The 13,861-nt window shown below is 43.5% G+C and overlaps 1 protein-coding gene across 9 annotated transcripts in view; it reads right to left on the reverse strand.

Moving 5' to 3' along the window:
• Positions 1-1,837: 1,837 nt before the first annotated feature.
• Positions 1,838-13,861, reverse strand: part of LOC101744889 (protein angel) — a 32,091-nt gene continuing 20,067 nt past the window's right edge. For all 9 annotated transcript variants that reach the window (XM_062670813.1, XM_062670809.1, XM_062670802.1 and 6 more), the window contains exons 6-10: positions 8,034-8,245; positions 7,290-7,379; positions 6,140-6,260; positions 4,857-5,062; positions 1,838-4,196 (exon numbers count right to left, since the gene is read on the reverse strand). In XM_062670813.1, coding sequence (XP_062526797.1) covers positions 4,043-4,196; positions 4,857-5,062; positions 6,140-6,260; positions 7,290-7,379; positions 8,034-8,245 — 783 coding nt within the window. In that variant the 3' untranslated portion in view covers positions 1,838-4,042. The remainder of the gene's footprint in view (positions 4,197-4,856; positions 5,063-6,139; positions 6,261-7,289; positions 7,380-8,033; positions 8,246-13,861) is intronic.

The raw sequence follows: 13,861 nt of genomic DNA on the forward strand, positions 1-13,861 counted from the left end.
ACCGCACTATTAACATTAACTTCTTTTAAAAAAGAAATGTTTTATTTTATTAATCTTGCGATTATTCATTAGAGATTTAAGCAGGCATCTATAACCTTATTATTAACACCTCACGTGTATATAAAAGTGTAGACAATAATATATAGAGGGGTGAAAGGCTATTTGTTTTAAGCGACATCTCGACATACGCGCCCTTTTTCTTTATAATTAAAGGTGCATTTTATTTGATATTTGTACCAACAGTTCGATGTTTTTAATTGAACTTCAATTAAGTTTATTCTATTTAAATAGCTGAAGAAATGTTTTTGGTTATGATATTTTTCCAATTTTTAATCTTTAAATGGCTTTCCTGTAAGGCTGCAAAAATGTCGCTTTTCACCAGTCGATATGTATTTTTAAATTCGCCGCAGCCTAAAAGATAGTTAATACAACAGGAGTCATAGTATAGACGGGTTATGTGATGTGGTGTACTTTTTTTAAGCGGCATCACGATTCATAAATTTCGCAGTGTGATCATCAAACGCACAAAATGTATTCGTGATTACTGGTTGCCGGGCTTCGTATCCTGATGATCTAACAGGTATAGTTATAGTTTGTACGATTTAAATATGATTATGAGCGCGAGGCTATTTCAGCTTTTCCTTGATGTGTAGAAACTCAATGGGCTGTGTCTATTGGTTAATTCGCTCGTCGAGCCCTTCGTCGCAAGCGACGGGTTCGACGAGGACGGTGCCCGGTGCTTGTGGTGCCTAAAAGCACCGTTAACCCTTCGACTGCCGTGTAAGTCACTGGTTCCTGAAGTAACCCACTGAAGCAATCATGTCGACTTTTCTCCTCGATCTTTTTTACTAAGGCGCGAAATATCTATCTCTGGGAAAGACGAATCCGAAGTTACAGAGAATGAATGTATTTCTCAGAGACCTAAAAGACTAAAACATACATTCAAAAGAAAAGCAAAGTGCAATCCACGCGCTAAGTAATAGGAATCGACGTAATTACCTCAGTGCGCCACGTAAAGCACCGGTAACCGACATGGCAGTCAAAGGGTTAATGGATCAGGAGGATCTGTAGTGGCGTCCTTAGGGCTAACCTACTTATTTCTCTAGCGTGAATATCGCGCGTTCGGATTTTATCGGTGGGATAAGTGTATCTTGTTTTTAATTAACTAGTAGGAACAGGATCTTCTTGTTGTGTCTGATTTTGTAAATACTAAGACATTCAATATATTAAGCGTAGTAAAATAGTCTTCTATCTAAGGTAAGATCGCGACAGGAAATCTCCGGTAACGGTTAAGCACCAGGTTGACCGTGAGCTCGTTCACACATCTAATGGGAAAGTAAGTTAACTCTTAACTCGCTGTGGTTTGGCTTATATTAGCAAACGAGGCTATGGCCCAACTGACATTAAGCAATTACGTAGGTCCTAAGCCAAACAACAAAACGCGACTAAGGCCGAAATCAAACATCGCAATTGATGATTTCTTCGCGGTAGAAATACGCAGACCGACAGTGCCAGCCACGACGCTATACTGCAAGGGTATGTGAGTCGTCTATTATCAAAGATGGCAATCTGTGCATTTGGACAAAAAAATGTTATTGATATGTCAATACAGATTGATTTGAATATAATCGTCTCCTTCAAAGAATACGGTTCAAAACCTGCATTAAATAAAGGTTAATAGTTAACCTGTTATTTATCTAAGATGTCGTTCAGAAGAGTTTTGTGACTGCCAATGGAATACAAAGTCAATAATTCGTTTTTCTGATTTACCAATAATTGTCCAAAAGTCACATTGCCGGCTTTGATAATAGTCGACTCATGTATGAAAACGATTAAAAAACAAAACCTCTTTATTTCCAAACATAATATTTCAATAATGAAATTATTAATTATTACGAACCGTGAACGTGTTATAAATACAAATCAATAACAGGAATCAATCAAAAATGTTATTATTTTAATGCCACAAATAATATGCATAACAATGCAGTCGAATTACAAAATAAAAATAAGCATTATTTGACAAAAACATAAAATTTAAGGAAATACCTAAATAATTGCTGTCCAACAAGATGAACATTTAATTCAACCTACGCGCTCGCTATTTTTGAGACTAAGTACTGGCTGGAAAATAAATAATAACTATTAAATGTTTTTATATCATTTTTTACTGTCATTGTTCTTTATTGCCCTACAAAAATATGTCAAATTTATTTATAATCAAGTTTAATTTTACAGTAGACAAAACTACTCTATATAACATTATAATATCTACACATACCGTCATATTTGTGCGAAATGTAATTTAACTATATTAATATAATTCACTAAACTTTCTAATATATCGTAAATCATACGTATTGTTTACTACTAGTAACGAAACGCTACTGACAAAACTGCATATAAATTTGAAATACTTTTTTTAAAGTCCATTGCTGGGTAATCATCGAGCAAAAGAAAAGATATAGGTGCGAGCCGCCAGTGGACATCGCACACTCATTCGGCTACAGTTTTAAGTCTACGGAAGCGAATACCGACGCCGCCACAGGCTACCTCCACACCGCACTCAATGCCTAGTCAAAACAACGCAATGTATTCTGTAATTCATCATGCGAATGATGAAAATGTGGACGGTTTGTTCCATTTGGCAGCGGCTTGGCTCTGCCCCTGGCATTGCTGACGTCCATGAGCGACGGTGACCACTTACCATCAGGTGGGCCGTATGCTCGTCGGCTTACAAAAGCAAAAAAAAAAAATTTGGTTCCACAGTTGGATCATTTCCACATCAATTGTTTGCGTCCATTCGATCGCTGACTCAATCAAGTTAACTTAAACTGTATTACACTTTCTTAGTTCGGCTAATAATAGTGGGCTTAAGAATGAGCACACGTAGCAATGAATCTTGTTATTTTATACACGGCATGGCCATTAGCGTTAAGCAAAGGAATACGAAACGAAGGCTAGCTTAGGAAAACGAAGGATATTTGCTAAATATAATTAACAGTAATGCAACCTTTCATTTTTTTGAGAGATCGTTTCTATTACTGTTTCCGACATTAAACTTTAACTTCAAATATTAATTATACATAGACTAAACGTGTATTTCTTGTGATTCCTTCTTATAACATTACAAATTTAAATTCTCTACAAAATTTTAGCCTTTATCTAAATTTTTTTTATTCGTTCACTATCCACTACTCATTTAATAAATCAAAAATGAAATCGTATTATATGTAAATGTATTCTCCAAAATATCATATTTACATTGTTATATCTAGGCATTATAAGGTACATAATATTATAATTGTATGAGGACTTTCAGTATTACTATTTTACGTACATACATATATTTAAGTTTCATTACTATACAACAAAAAAAAAATTTTTGAGGCACGTTTGATTAATAATATATTGATTTACATTCTTCTCGAATTTAGCGATGGTTGAAAATAAATGACGTCATAAGAATTCTAAGTACTCTTGCACCAGCGGCTACTTATACAAATAGTATTGTATATAATGTTTGTGTGAAAACAAATAAATTCGCATTTTTCCAAGATTGTAGAGAGAATGCTGTTTAGAGAAGTAAGTGTGTTTTTAAGTCTTTTTTTTATAAATTAGTTAGAATTAGTATTTTTTTTTTATATTTAGTCAGAGGCGTAAGCGCCATATGTTAATTTCACTCAACACAATATTTTTTAACTCAAAAGTGACTTCAATAAAAACCAAATGTTTATTTCTACATTTTTTTTTTTTTGTAGAAAAATATACTTGTTCGTGATTCGTGAACATTTTTATATATCTTTAAGTATGTTAATCAATTACACTTCTAGTACATATTTTTAATAAAATAGCACGCGTCAAGATTTTTTAGTTTTTTTTTTAATTTCCTGGTTTTTCATAATACTATCCTTCGATACTTAAAAATACTTGAAAAAAATGTAGTTTTTTTTTATCTATTCAACCTCGAATATATTCTACAATATAATGATAATGAGCGGTCCGTACGTGTCTCAGTCGCGGCTTCACATAAGCGTGCGTGTTAGGAGGCGTAGCGGAACCGCCTCAGCTCGAACACGGCCGCGGTCGCCAGATGGTCCGAGGGGTACACTTCGTTCGGGAGCGTACCGAGCACGCCGCACTCCGCGGCCGTCGGCAGCCGCAGACGCTCGAGCAGACGGAGACCGCTGCGACAGCTGCTTCCGTGGAACACACAACGACGACGTTCATAACAATTCGCAAGCGCATACATTATTTAGTAGCAGCTAGCACGAAGGGCTTTACGAGTAAATTAACCCATAGGCACAGCCCACAGAGTTCCTCACCGGATCTTCTCAGTCGCGTTTCAGATCCGATGGTAAGATTCTGCGAAGCACTGCTCTTGCTAGGGCTAGTATTAGCAATTCTCTCAGGTTGAGCCCGTGGGCTCACCTACCAGTCCGCGCAAAGTTGAAATAGCCTCTTAAGCTACCAACGAATAGGCAGGGAAAAAAGTGTAAATTCACGACATGAAGAAACTCAAATGTGATCAATTATAAGATAAGAGGCTAAGAGCCACTGCTCTTGCTAGGGCCAGTGTTGGTAACACTCCGGTTTGAACCCCGTGAGCTCACCTACACGTTAAGGCGAAGCTAAAATAGCCTCTCAAGACTATCAGTATAGGCAGGAATAAAAAAGGCACCTACCCTCTACAAATTTCATATTCATTTAATACAGATTTAAATACGATACGTTTTCGATATTCTCGGTCTAGACCAGCTTAAGTGATGCGCAAAGTGCAGATCAATGTGAATTTATGAAATTTTTAATCATGAAATAATCACGAAAATACCGACGTAAGTAAATAATGTATTTACCTAAAATAAATGTAATCGACCGTGACCCAATGGTCTTGGAAAGTGGAGGCCTCCATTTGCCCGTCCGCCTTGAACTTGTTGTAAACAGAGATCAGGTTTAGGGAGTGACCTATGACGTCACTGTTGAACATCCGATTGTGAGCATCGTTCCAGTAATCACTCTCGTCCGCGTCGGCCGAGTCGAAAGCGTATTCCGAGTTGTGTATCTGGAAATTAATTCAATTAATTAATTTTAATACGCTTATTAGCTTTATACGTACATATATTAGTATGTAACGGATTCTTTAAACATTATTTTGACCCCTTTCAAAACGTCGGATTAACTCGACCTAACTTGAACCCGGACTGTATTTGCGTCAAGACTAAGGGAAACTACCAGACGCACCGATCACCTATTTCTCGGATAAGTTACCGTAAACATCTGAACATTAGAATGATAAATTTGAATTAAAAACAGGTTAAAAAAAAAGGATATTATTGTAGAAAAACCGTGGGATGCTTTTTAAGATCTATATATTAATACCAGAAACAAAAACTTTGTACCCCTTTTTACGACAATTGCGCGGACGGAAGAGTGAAATTTCTCTCACTTATAGAGAATATAAAGGAGTGCAGAATGCTAATATTTTTTTTTAAATTATGCATTAATGATACATTAAATCAATAAAAAAAACATTACACACACTACCCTGTATTTGACACACGCATATATATAAACTCTTGGTTTATTGTCAAAATTTTGTTAAGTCTATGGTCAAATTGAGAATAGATTAATATTGTTTGTCTTTATAATACTATTATTTGTCTATAGTGTAGTCTTGGCGACATTTGTGATTGTAGAAGTCTTTGACAATAGAACCATAATAATGTTCCAACTTATGATTTCAAATCAAATTTCGACTACTGCGGCACCACTAGTATTCCCAAAACGATAATCCTTCTACTCATATCACATCATGCAATCAATGCTTTTTTACAATAAAATACATTCTTCTTAATTTTTTTTACACTATTTTTAGTTGAATTTTCTATAAAAGCGTGTTTTTAGTTTAAGTTATTACTTATTTTATATGAGAAGAATCAGCAAGAATGAGTTATTGGGTTTAACGACAAATGTAACATCTTCCACAGAGCCGTTGAAATTGTTCGGAACTTTTATATATGCAAGCTTATCTTCAAAATGTCGTAATCGAGATTCAGGCATCGGCCAAATATCTTGCGTACTATGATGGCTATCGCAACAAGTTTCTTGCACACGTAACCTAAAAGAGACCAGAACTGACCTTAATTTTGTTGAAATTCGGTGGACATCCCTGTTGTCGGTTTAAATAAACGGCCAAGTGCTGGCAGTTATCGGTGACGCCGATTCGTTTCCAATCCGAATTGTCTCGTAGCGAACTCGCTCTGTAAAATGATGAGAGCTCAAACCAAACTACACATTACAAGTGCTCTGAGGAATTATTCGAGATGATACCGTGATCTCGTTTTTACCATCGCGCCGCCCGCCACCGGAGTAGAGTGCAACCATACTATCTGGAGCCACTGCGGTCATCCACAGTGCGTTTCCAGAGATCTTTTTTGCCACGTACCATCCGGCTATGGAATGAGCTCCCCTCCACGGTGTTTCCCGAGTGCTATGACATGTCCTTCTTCAAACGAGGCTTGTGGAGAGTATTAAGCGGTAGGCAGCGGCTTGGCTCTGCCCCTGGCATTGCTGAAGTCCATGGGCGACGGTAACCACTCACCATCAGGTGGGCCGTATGCTCGTCTGCCTACAAGGGCAATAAAAAAAAATGTTGTGGCTAAATAATGAGTTTGGTTCGGTCTGGTTACTCATAAAATGTTTACTCGAACGTGATGTTCGGTATATTCGCGTGTCGTCGTTATGAAACTCGCCTATACAACAGTCGAAATAATGAAAGCGAGGAGTGAGAGAAGAAATGCAACACACATTATTGCGAAGTGAGGCAATCTAGATTATAAACAGCGGACAAAGGTAGGCAGCGGCCTGGCTCTGCCCCTGGCATTGCTGACGTCCATGGGCGACGGTAACCACTCACCGCCATATGAGCTGTGTGCTTGTCTGTCTACAAGGAAAATAAAAATAAAAAAAACTTTCCGAATAACGAAAGTGTTTTCGAGATTGTTAGAACTAGCACTAAAAATAACTCCAGTAATTTTGCGTCGGAAGAGAGACATTCACTGAGGATCCGTTGACTATCATGACATTGAATTTTTTGCAATTAAAGAAATTGTCTAAAAATCTAAATCACGTCATTCCATTTGATCATTACACGTGACACCAGCGGCGGATGTAGAAAAATAAGAAATCTGGGGTACATATCTAAATTAATTAAAAAAAAAAACCATAAAATGCGGGTTCATGCCTCTCGTAAAACATTTTAAGTGACAAATAATAGATTGAACGTTTACCTAACGCGTCCTCTATCTAGTAATTTTATCACAGCACTTTCTGGGGTGGAGTTGAAATCGCCTGTCAGTATAACGGGAAAATGGCCGGACCTGAAAAATAATAATTTGAAAGGGAGGTCGGTCGACGTCCGTCAAATGCACTTGTCGAAGCCCATGTATGTCTTAGCATAAAATGTCCGTAAATAGTGCTTATTTCGTATTGTATAGCAGTGATTGGAAGGCGCATCACTAGGAAGTCCATTACGAATACTTCATTATAGTTAAACCAGCTATACCTGTCCGCTTCTTGGCCCATCACCAATTCTCTCCTCCTTGCGTCGATAATCCTCAATAATGAGGGTTTTGACCTCATTTAATAACTTTCTCCTGGATTCATCTCTCTGGACCACCAATTACGTATGTAACGTATGTATGTATGTATAATACTGATGGTAGAAATATACCACCACCATGCCTATTTCTGCTGAGAAGCAGGATCGAGTTTTGGTTCGAAAGCTGGGCCAGCCGTTGTAAGACTTAGAGCTCACACTCGCAAGATGGATGGTAGTCGTTACGTTGTTGATGTCTACAGACTAAGTACTAAGCAAACTACATACAAGGTATTACTAAGTTCCTAAGTTACTAAGAAATAATGAAAAAGAAAAACTAGAATTGACTATTATTATATATACATAAAGAACACAAGGTGAAATAGGACAATATAGTCGTAACAGACAGATGAAAACACTAAATAATCTTACTCACTCCCTCCCATTGTTGAAATAAGCGAATCTATCGATCTCGGCGAGTAATATTTTTATTTGTGCTAGTCGTACGTCCGTTCTCTTCGGATTGTAGAGTAAGTGAGTTGTGGCAACGACTATGGAAGACCCGGGCAATTCCTTCGGCGACAATTTAACAATCACACCGATATTATCACGGTTGAGGATAGGCAGCTCCGGCTGGAAGAACTCAACCTGTTGAAGAATGACGAGCATCAGACGGGGATGACATGCTGCGCGCTCTCATCCTTGCGGAATAATAGATACTGTTTTGCAACAGAAATATACAGATTTTTTTAATTTTTTTTTATTGCTTAGATGGTTGGATGAGCTCACAGCCCACCTGGTGTTAAGTGGTTACTGGAGCCCATAGACATCTACGACGCAAATGCGCCACCCACCCCGAGGCACAAGTTCTAAGGTCTCAAGTATAGTTACAACGGCTGCCCCACCCTTCAAACCGAAACGCATGAATATATATTGTACTGATAGGTTTATACTGGTGGTAGGATGTCTTGTGAGTCCGTACGGCTAGGTACCGCCACCCTGCCTATTTCTGCTATGAGGCAGTAATGCGTTTCGGTTTGAAGGACGGGGCAGCCGTAAAAACTGAGACTGACTCGTGTCTCAAGGTGGATTGCGGCATTTACGATGTAGATGTCTAAGGGCTCCGGTAAACGTTTAACATCAGATGGGTCGTGAGCACGAACACCCATCGAAGCCAAAAAAAAACACTAATAATATTGTAACGTAGTCATTGTAATACCTAATTAATATTTACGGTACCTTACACAAAATACAAGGTAAAGTTCGCGATCCAGGTAAGTCAGGTGCAATTTACAATTTCAATTAGTTCAAATAATTCAAAATCAAATAATTCGCTTTCGCATTTGTTGGACGCGCTGCGTTTGCTGTCTTTCGCAAAAAAACCGCTGTGAATCACTTATATTTCGATTGTCATATTCGAAGCCAACAAGTTATTTTTTGATGTACTATTTACTATTATTTTAAATACTCACGGTGCCGTCTTAAGTTTTTTTTTTTATGATTGAAAGTTTACTGGTGGCCCGAAGGCCTTTCCAGTTTCACCAGGACAGGTGGGCGAGCAAAGGCTCAGCCAAGAGGGGTGGGATTTGCTAACAACTGCCCGAGCGCCTCCGAAGGAGACCTAACAACTCAAGAGCAATTGTTTCGCGAATGAATCTACTACCGGATCGGAATCGCGACCCGCTGAGAAGATCCGGCGAGAAACTCAGCGGGCTGATGCATGGGTTAGGTTGCACGTCGACCTCTTTGTCGAGTTCGACGAGTACGGTTACCGGGGTCCCTAAGCCTCCCCCTAGTATTAGAGCTGAAGGCATCTAATGCAAAGGTTATTGGATCTGATGGATCCGTAAGGACGTGTCTAGGGCGTCGACGGTGACTGGCTCCTGCATGATCAGGATTCGGGGAGTAGTCAGCGGCGGCAACGATAAGGCGATTATCATGACGCATAGCCTTATCGAAGTATCGTTCCGACGCTGACTTCATGTATTTCCGAATTGATTCGAGGCCCAGGTCGTCGTGTAGGTCAACGTTCCTCACGAACCACGGAGCCCCGACAGCTAACCTGCAAAAGCGGGATTGTAGGGATTGGAGGGTGTCTATGTGTGTGCGGGCCGCGTGAGCGAACACCACACTCGCGTAAGTCATGACGGGCCTTATGCAAGTTTTGTAAAGTGTCACCTTGTTCCGAAGGGACATTTTACTCCGCTTACAGATCATGGGGTAGAGTCTACCGAGAATAAACGCGGCACGGTCACGGACTGATTTTATATGCGGGCGGAATGTCATCGATGCATCCAGGGTAACGCCCAGGTACTTGACCTTCCTGGCCCAGGGTATGGGTTGTCTAAAGAGAGTAATCGGGGGTGTGAGATTCCTCCTCCTAATCCGGGAGGAAATCCGTGTGGAGCTTCCCCTCTGAAATAGCACCGCAGTACTTTTCGCTGGGTTGATGTCTATGCGCCATTTTCGGAACCACTGTCCTAGGGCTAGGGCTGCGCTCTGAAGCTTCTTCGCGATTAGGGACTTATTTCTACTAGAATAGTAAACAGTCGTGTCGTCGGCGAATAAAGCTAAATGGGTCGGCGGCGACCGGGGAACATCGTTGACGAATAAGCTAAATAGGAGGGGTGAGAGGACAGAGCCTTGCGGGACTCCAGCTGTGAGAGGTCGTGGGGAGGAGCGGGTTCCCTCGACTCGATATCGAAAAGAGCGGTTCGACAAGAAGTCCCGTATGATGAGCACGAGACTATCCGGCACGCCCATGTTGAATAGTTTGAAAATCAAACCATTGTGCCAGACTTTGTCGAACGCTTTTGCGACGTCGAAGAAGAGAGCTCCCGTGTATAACGGTTTTGGTCGATTAAGCCCCACAAGAATGTGCTCCGTGAGGCGGTGCACCTGTTGAACGCATGAGTGATTTGTACGGAATCCGAATTGTTCATCGATAAGAATGCCCTTGGATGAGACGAAGTCTCTGAGGCGTTTGTAGAGCAGACGCTCATACAGTTTGCCTAGAGACATGAGGAGGCTAATCGGGCGGTAGCTCGTCGGATGATTTTTTGGTTTACCGGGTTTATGTATGCCGATAACGTCCGCTTCTTTCCACACCGCGGGAAAGATACAGTTCGCCATAGCGGCATTGAAAATAGATGCCAACATCACGATGAGTTGGACGGGTAGAAGTTTAATAACGCGGTTGGATATACCGTCGGAACCGGGAGCCTTGCGAGGACGTAGGTCTTTGATCAAGTCTTTAACTTCCATCGGGGTGACGGGTGGTAACGCATCAGAGGGTGGCAAGGAGGCTCTGCGTTCTACCTCACTGTCTACTAATTCTACATGAACAGGGTCCACGGATTGAGTGCTGGGCGTGCACTGGGTTTGCAATGTATCGGCCAGCAGCTCTGCTTTTTCGTCATCATCGAACGCCGCGAGTCGGCCTGAGGGGCCTACGAGGGGGGGCATACTTACTACCGTATCCGATTTGAGAGTACGAGCTAAGCGGTAGTAAGACCTTTGGGAGGGCGCGAGTCCTTCTAAGAAATCAGACCATCTGGCATCTCGGACTTCGGCGATGCGAGACTTTACGTCGCGTTGTAGGGCACGCATTCGAATACGATTTTCCGCGGTAGGATACCTGTCGTAGGCGCGTATCGAGGCGTTCTTAGCTCTAAGGAGTTCCCTAATATCGTCGGACAATTTGAAGCGGTGAAGGAAGTCCTCCGCTACAACTTGTTTCGATGACCTATCTAATGTCGAGGTGATGTGTGACGTTAAGATGTCTATGGCTTCAGCGGTATCCTGAGGAGACGGGATAGAGTCCGGGTTAAGCGGGAGCGATGGTGGATCAGATTCAGCCAGGCTGATGCCCAGCGTGTGCCAATCCACCACAGTCCTCGTGACGGGAACGGAATCGGGAGCGCGACCGAGCTTCATAACGACGGGACGGTGGTCTGAATCTAACTCTGAAACTACTTCGATCGAGTGTAAGCGCAGAGTTACGTTTTTTAATAACGCTATGTCGAGTATATCCGGGCGATGCGCGATATTTAGCGGGTAGTGAGTCGGGGTTAGCGGAGCGACGATATCGAAGGCGAGATCATCGACTAACGCGTCAAGCCGCCTGCCATTCGGGGTTGTGGTGTGTGAGTTCCACCTGATGTGTTTACAATTTAGGTCGCCCGCCAGAATGACAGAGCTCCCCATACCGAGTAGCGCCTCGATATCACTGCTTAGAACGATCTTATCCGGTGGAAGATAAACGGACGCGATAACGATCGGCGCGTGTCCCGTCAGTGAGATTCGGCACACTGATGCTTCGATATTAGCGAGCGCGGGAGGATCGAGCGGGACGCAATGCAGGGCTCTTCTATAGTAAATGACGGTACCACCACCACGGGCAGAGAGCCTGTCGTTCCTGACCATGTTATAGTTCGCGATTTTAGGGTCACGGCGCGCGGGCTTAAGTAGGGTCTCCTGCACTAAAAATATATCAATTTGATGGTCACGCAAAAAGTCAGAAACCTGATCACGTTGATTTGCGAGACCGTAAGCGTTAAAAAATCCTATCGTTACGGATAGGGGCTTTATTCTACTTATATACGCCATTGATTACCGGCGGAGTGAGGGGAGGACGTACGTATTTAATGACGCGTATACGTCGGCGTATTCCTGCACAACGGCGATAAAGTGTTGTGCAGTGGAGGCAGCGCGAATGGCGTCGCCCAAAGCGTTAACGCGCTCAAAGTTGATCGACTGAAAGAAGTCGATCGCTAAAGCGAGATTGTCGGACGCGGTCGGAGGGCAGGTCGCGGGAGAGGGACGAGTCGCGGGGGCGGGACGAATCGCGGAGGAGGGAGTTGTAGCCGTGTTCGTGTACGGCAGCGGTTTTGCCCAGGCCGAGACACTGGGCACCGCCGCCGGAACGAACGCTGGCTTAGCCTGCGACGCAGAGGGTGCCGAGGCTTTGATGTCTGGGCCGGAAGCTCGGAGGCGGTTTTGGCGGGCGACGCGGCGATTTATTTTAGGGGCTCGGGGGCAACCACGGTAATTCGCGGGGTGACCCTGTGTTCGACACAGGACGCAGCTAGGCGGTTCCGTCGCGGTTTTTTGGTCGCGAGCGCAGAGGGCCGTGGCGTGATCGCCCAAACACTTAACACATCTGGGGCGCGCGTGACAGTTACGGGAAGAGTGCCCGTACAATTGACAGTTATGGCACTGGCTAGGAGTGCCTTTTTTATGGGGGGCTTCGACAGCGATACCAGAGAGCCTACAGACGGTCTGTGTGTTAAAGATTTTCTTACCCTCGGGGGTAGGCTGGAGAGCGACTAGAACCATATTATATGGCTCCCTACCGCGACCGGTGTGCATACGGTGCACAGAATTCACTGGTAGGCCTTGTTCTAACAGGTCGGCTTTTACGAGCTCTACATCTAACTCTTTAGGGATTCCGCGTATTACAACGCGGAGTTCGCGCTCCTCCTGGAGCGTATACGTATGGAAACTTATACGCTCCTTACGGAGGTAAGAAGAGAGGGCCCTATGGTCGTCGGGTGTTTGAACCTTAATTTGAATGCCGTTCGCGAGGTTACGGGCATTCGTGAAATTTATATTTTTGGCCTTAAGGGCCAGGCAAACTCGATCCCAAGCTGCCTTCTCCTGAAGGATAACCGGGGGAGGGGTCTGGGTTTTATTTTGTGCCACCGGACGCGGCGACGGAGTGGCACGGGCTGGGGGCGCAACGGGAGTCTGAGGGCGGGGGCGCGACGCGTTCACGGCTTTGCTAATTTTAGCGGCCGCGGGAGCTCGAGACTCCGCGGCACGCTTCTTACCCTTCTGTACCAGGGTGAATCCATCCGTCGATGAGGCGGGGGCGAGGTCGACCTCCATGTCCGAGTCAGAGTCGGAGCACGAGGAGGCGGGTGCAGGCGACCTACGAGCAAGTGTAGGTGTTTTAGAGGGCGCGACGGAGGCCGCGGATGATCGCTCAGCTGAAACGATGGTCACGGCGGACGACGCAGCAGCTTTTCTCGCCAGTATAGGCGACACGGGAGCGGCAGGCACGACAGAGGCTGCGGTGCTCAATGCAGAAGCTCTGCACGCAGGTACAGGCGACGCAGGAGCAGCGAGCGCGGCGGAGTCCTCGAGAGGGCTCGCAGTGTGATTGGCCTTGAAGGCCAAAAACTCCGAGGCGAGCTGTGGGTGGCGAAGTCGGAGGAATTCCGCGAATACAGCGTCCATGATCGCTGAGTACCCAGGTGGGGC

This window comes from Bombyx mori, chromosome 1, assembly GCF_030269925.1.
Source record: "Bombyx mori chromosome 1, ASM3026992v2".
NCBI lineage: Eukaryota > Metazoa > Arthropoda > Insecta > Lepidoptera > Bombycidae > Bombyx > Bombyx mori.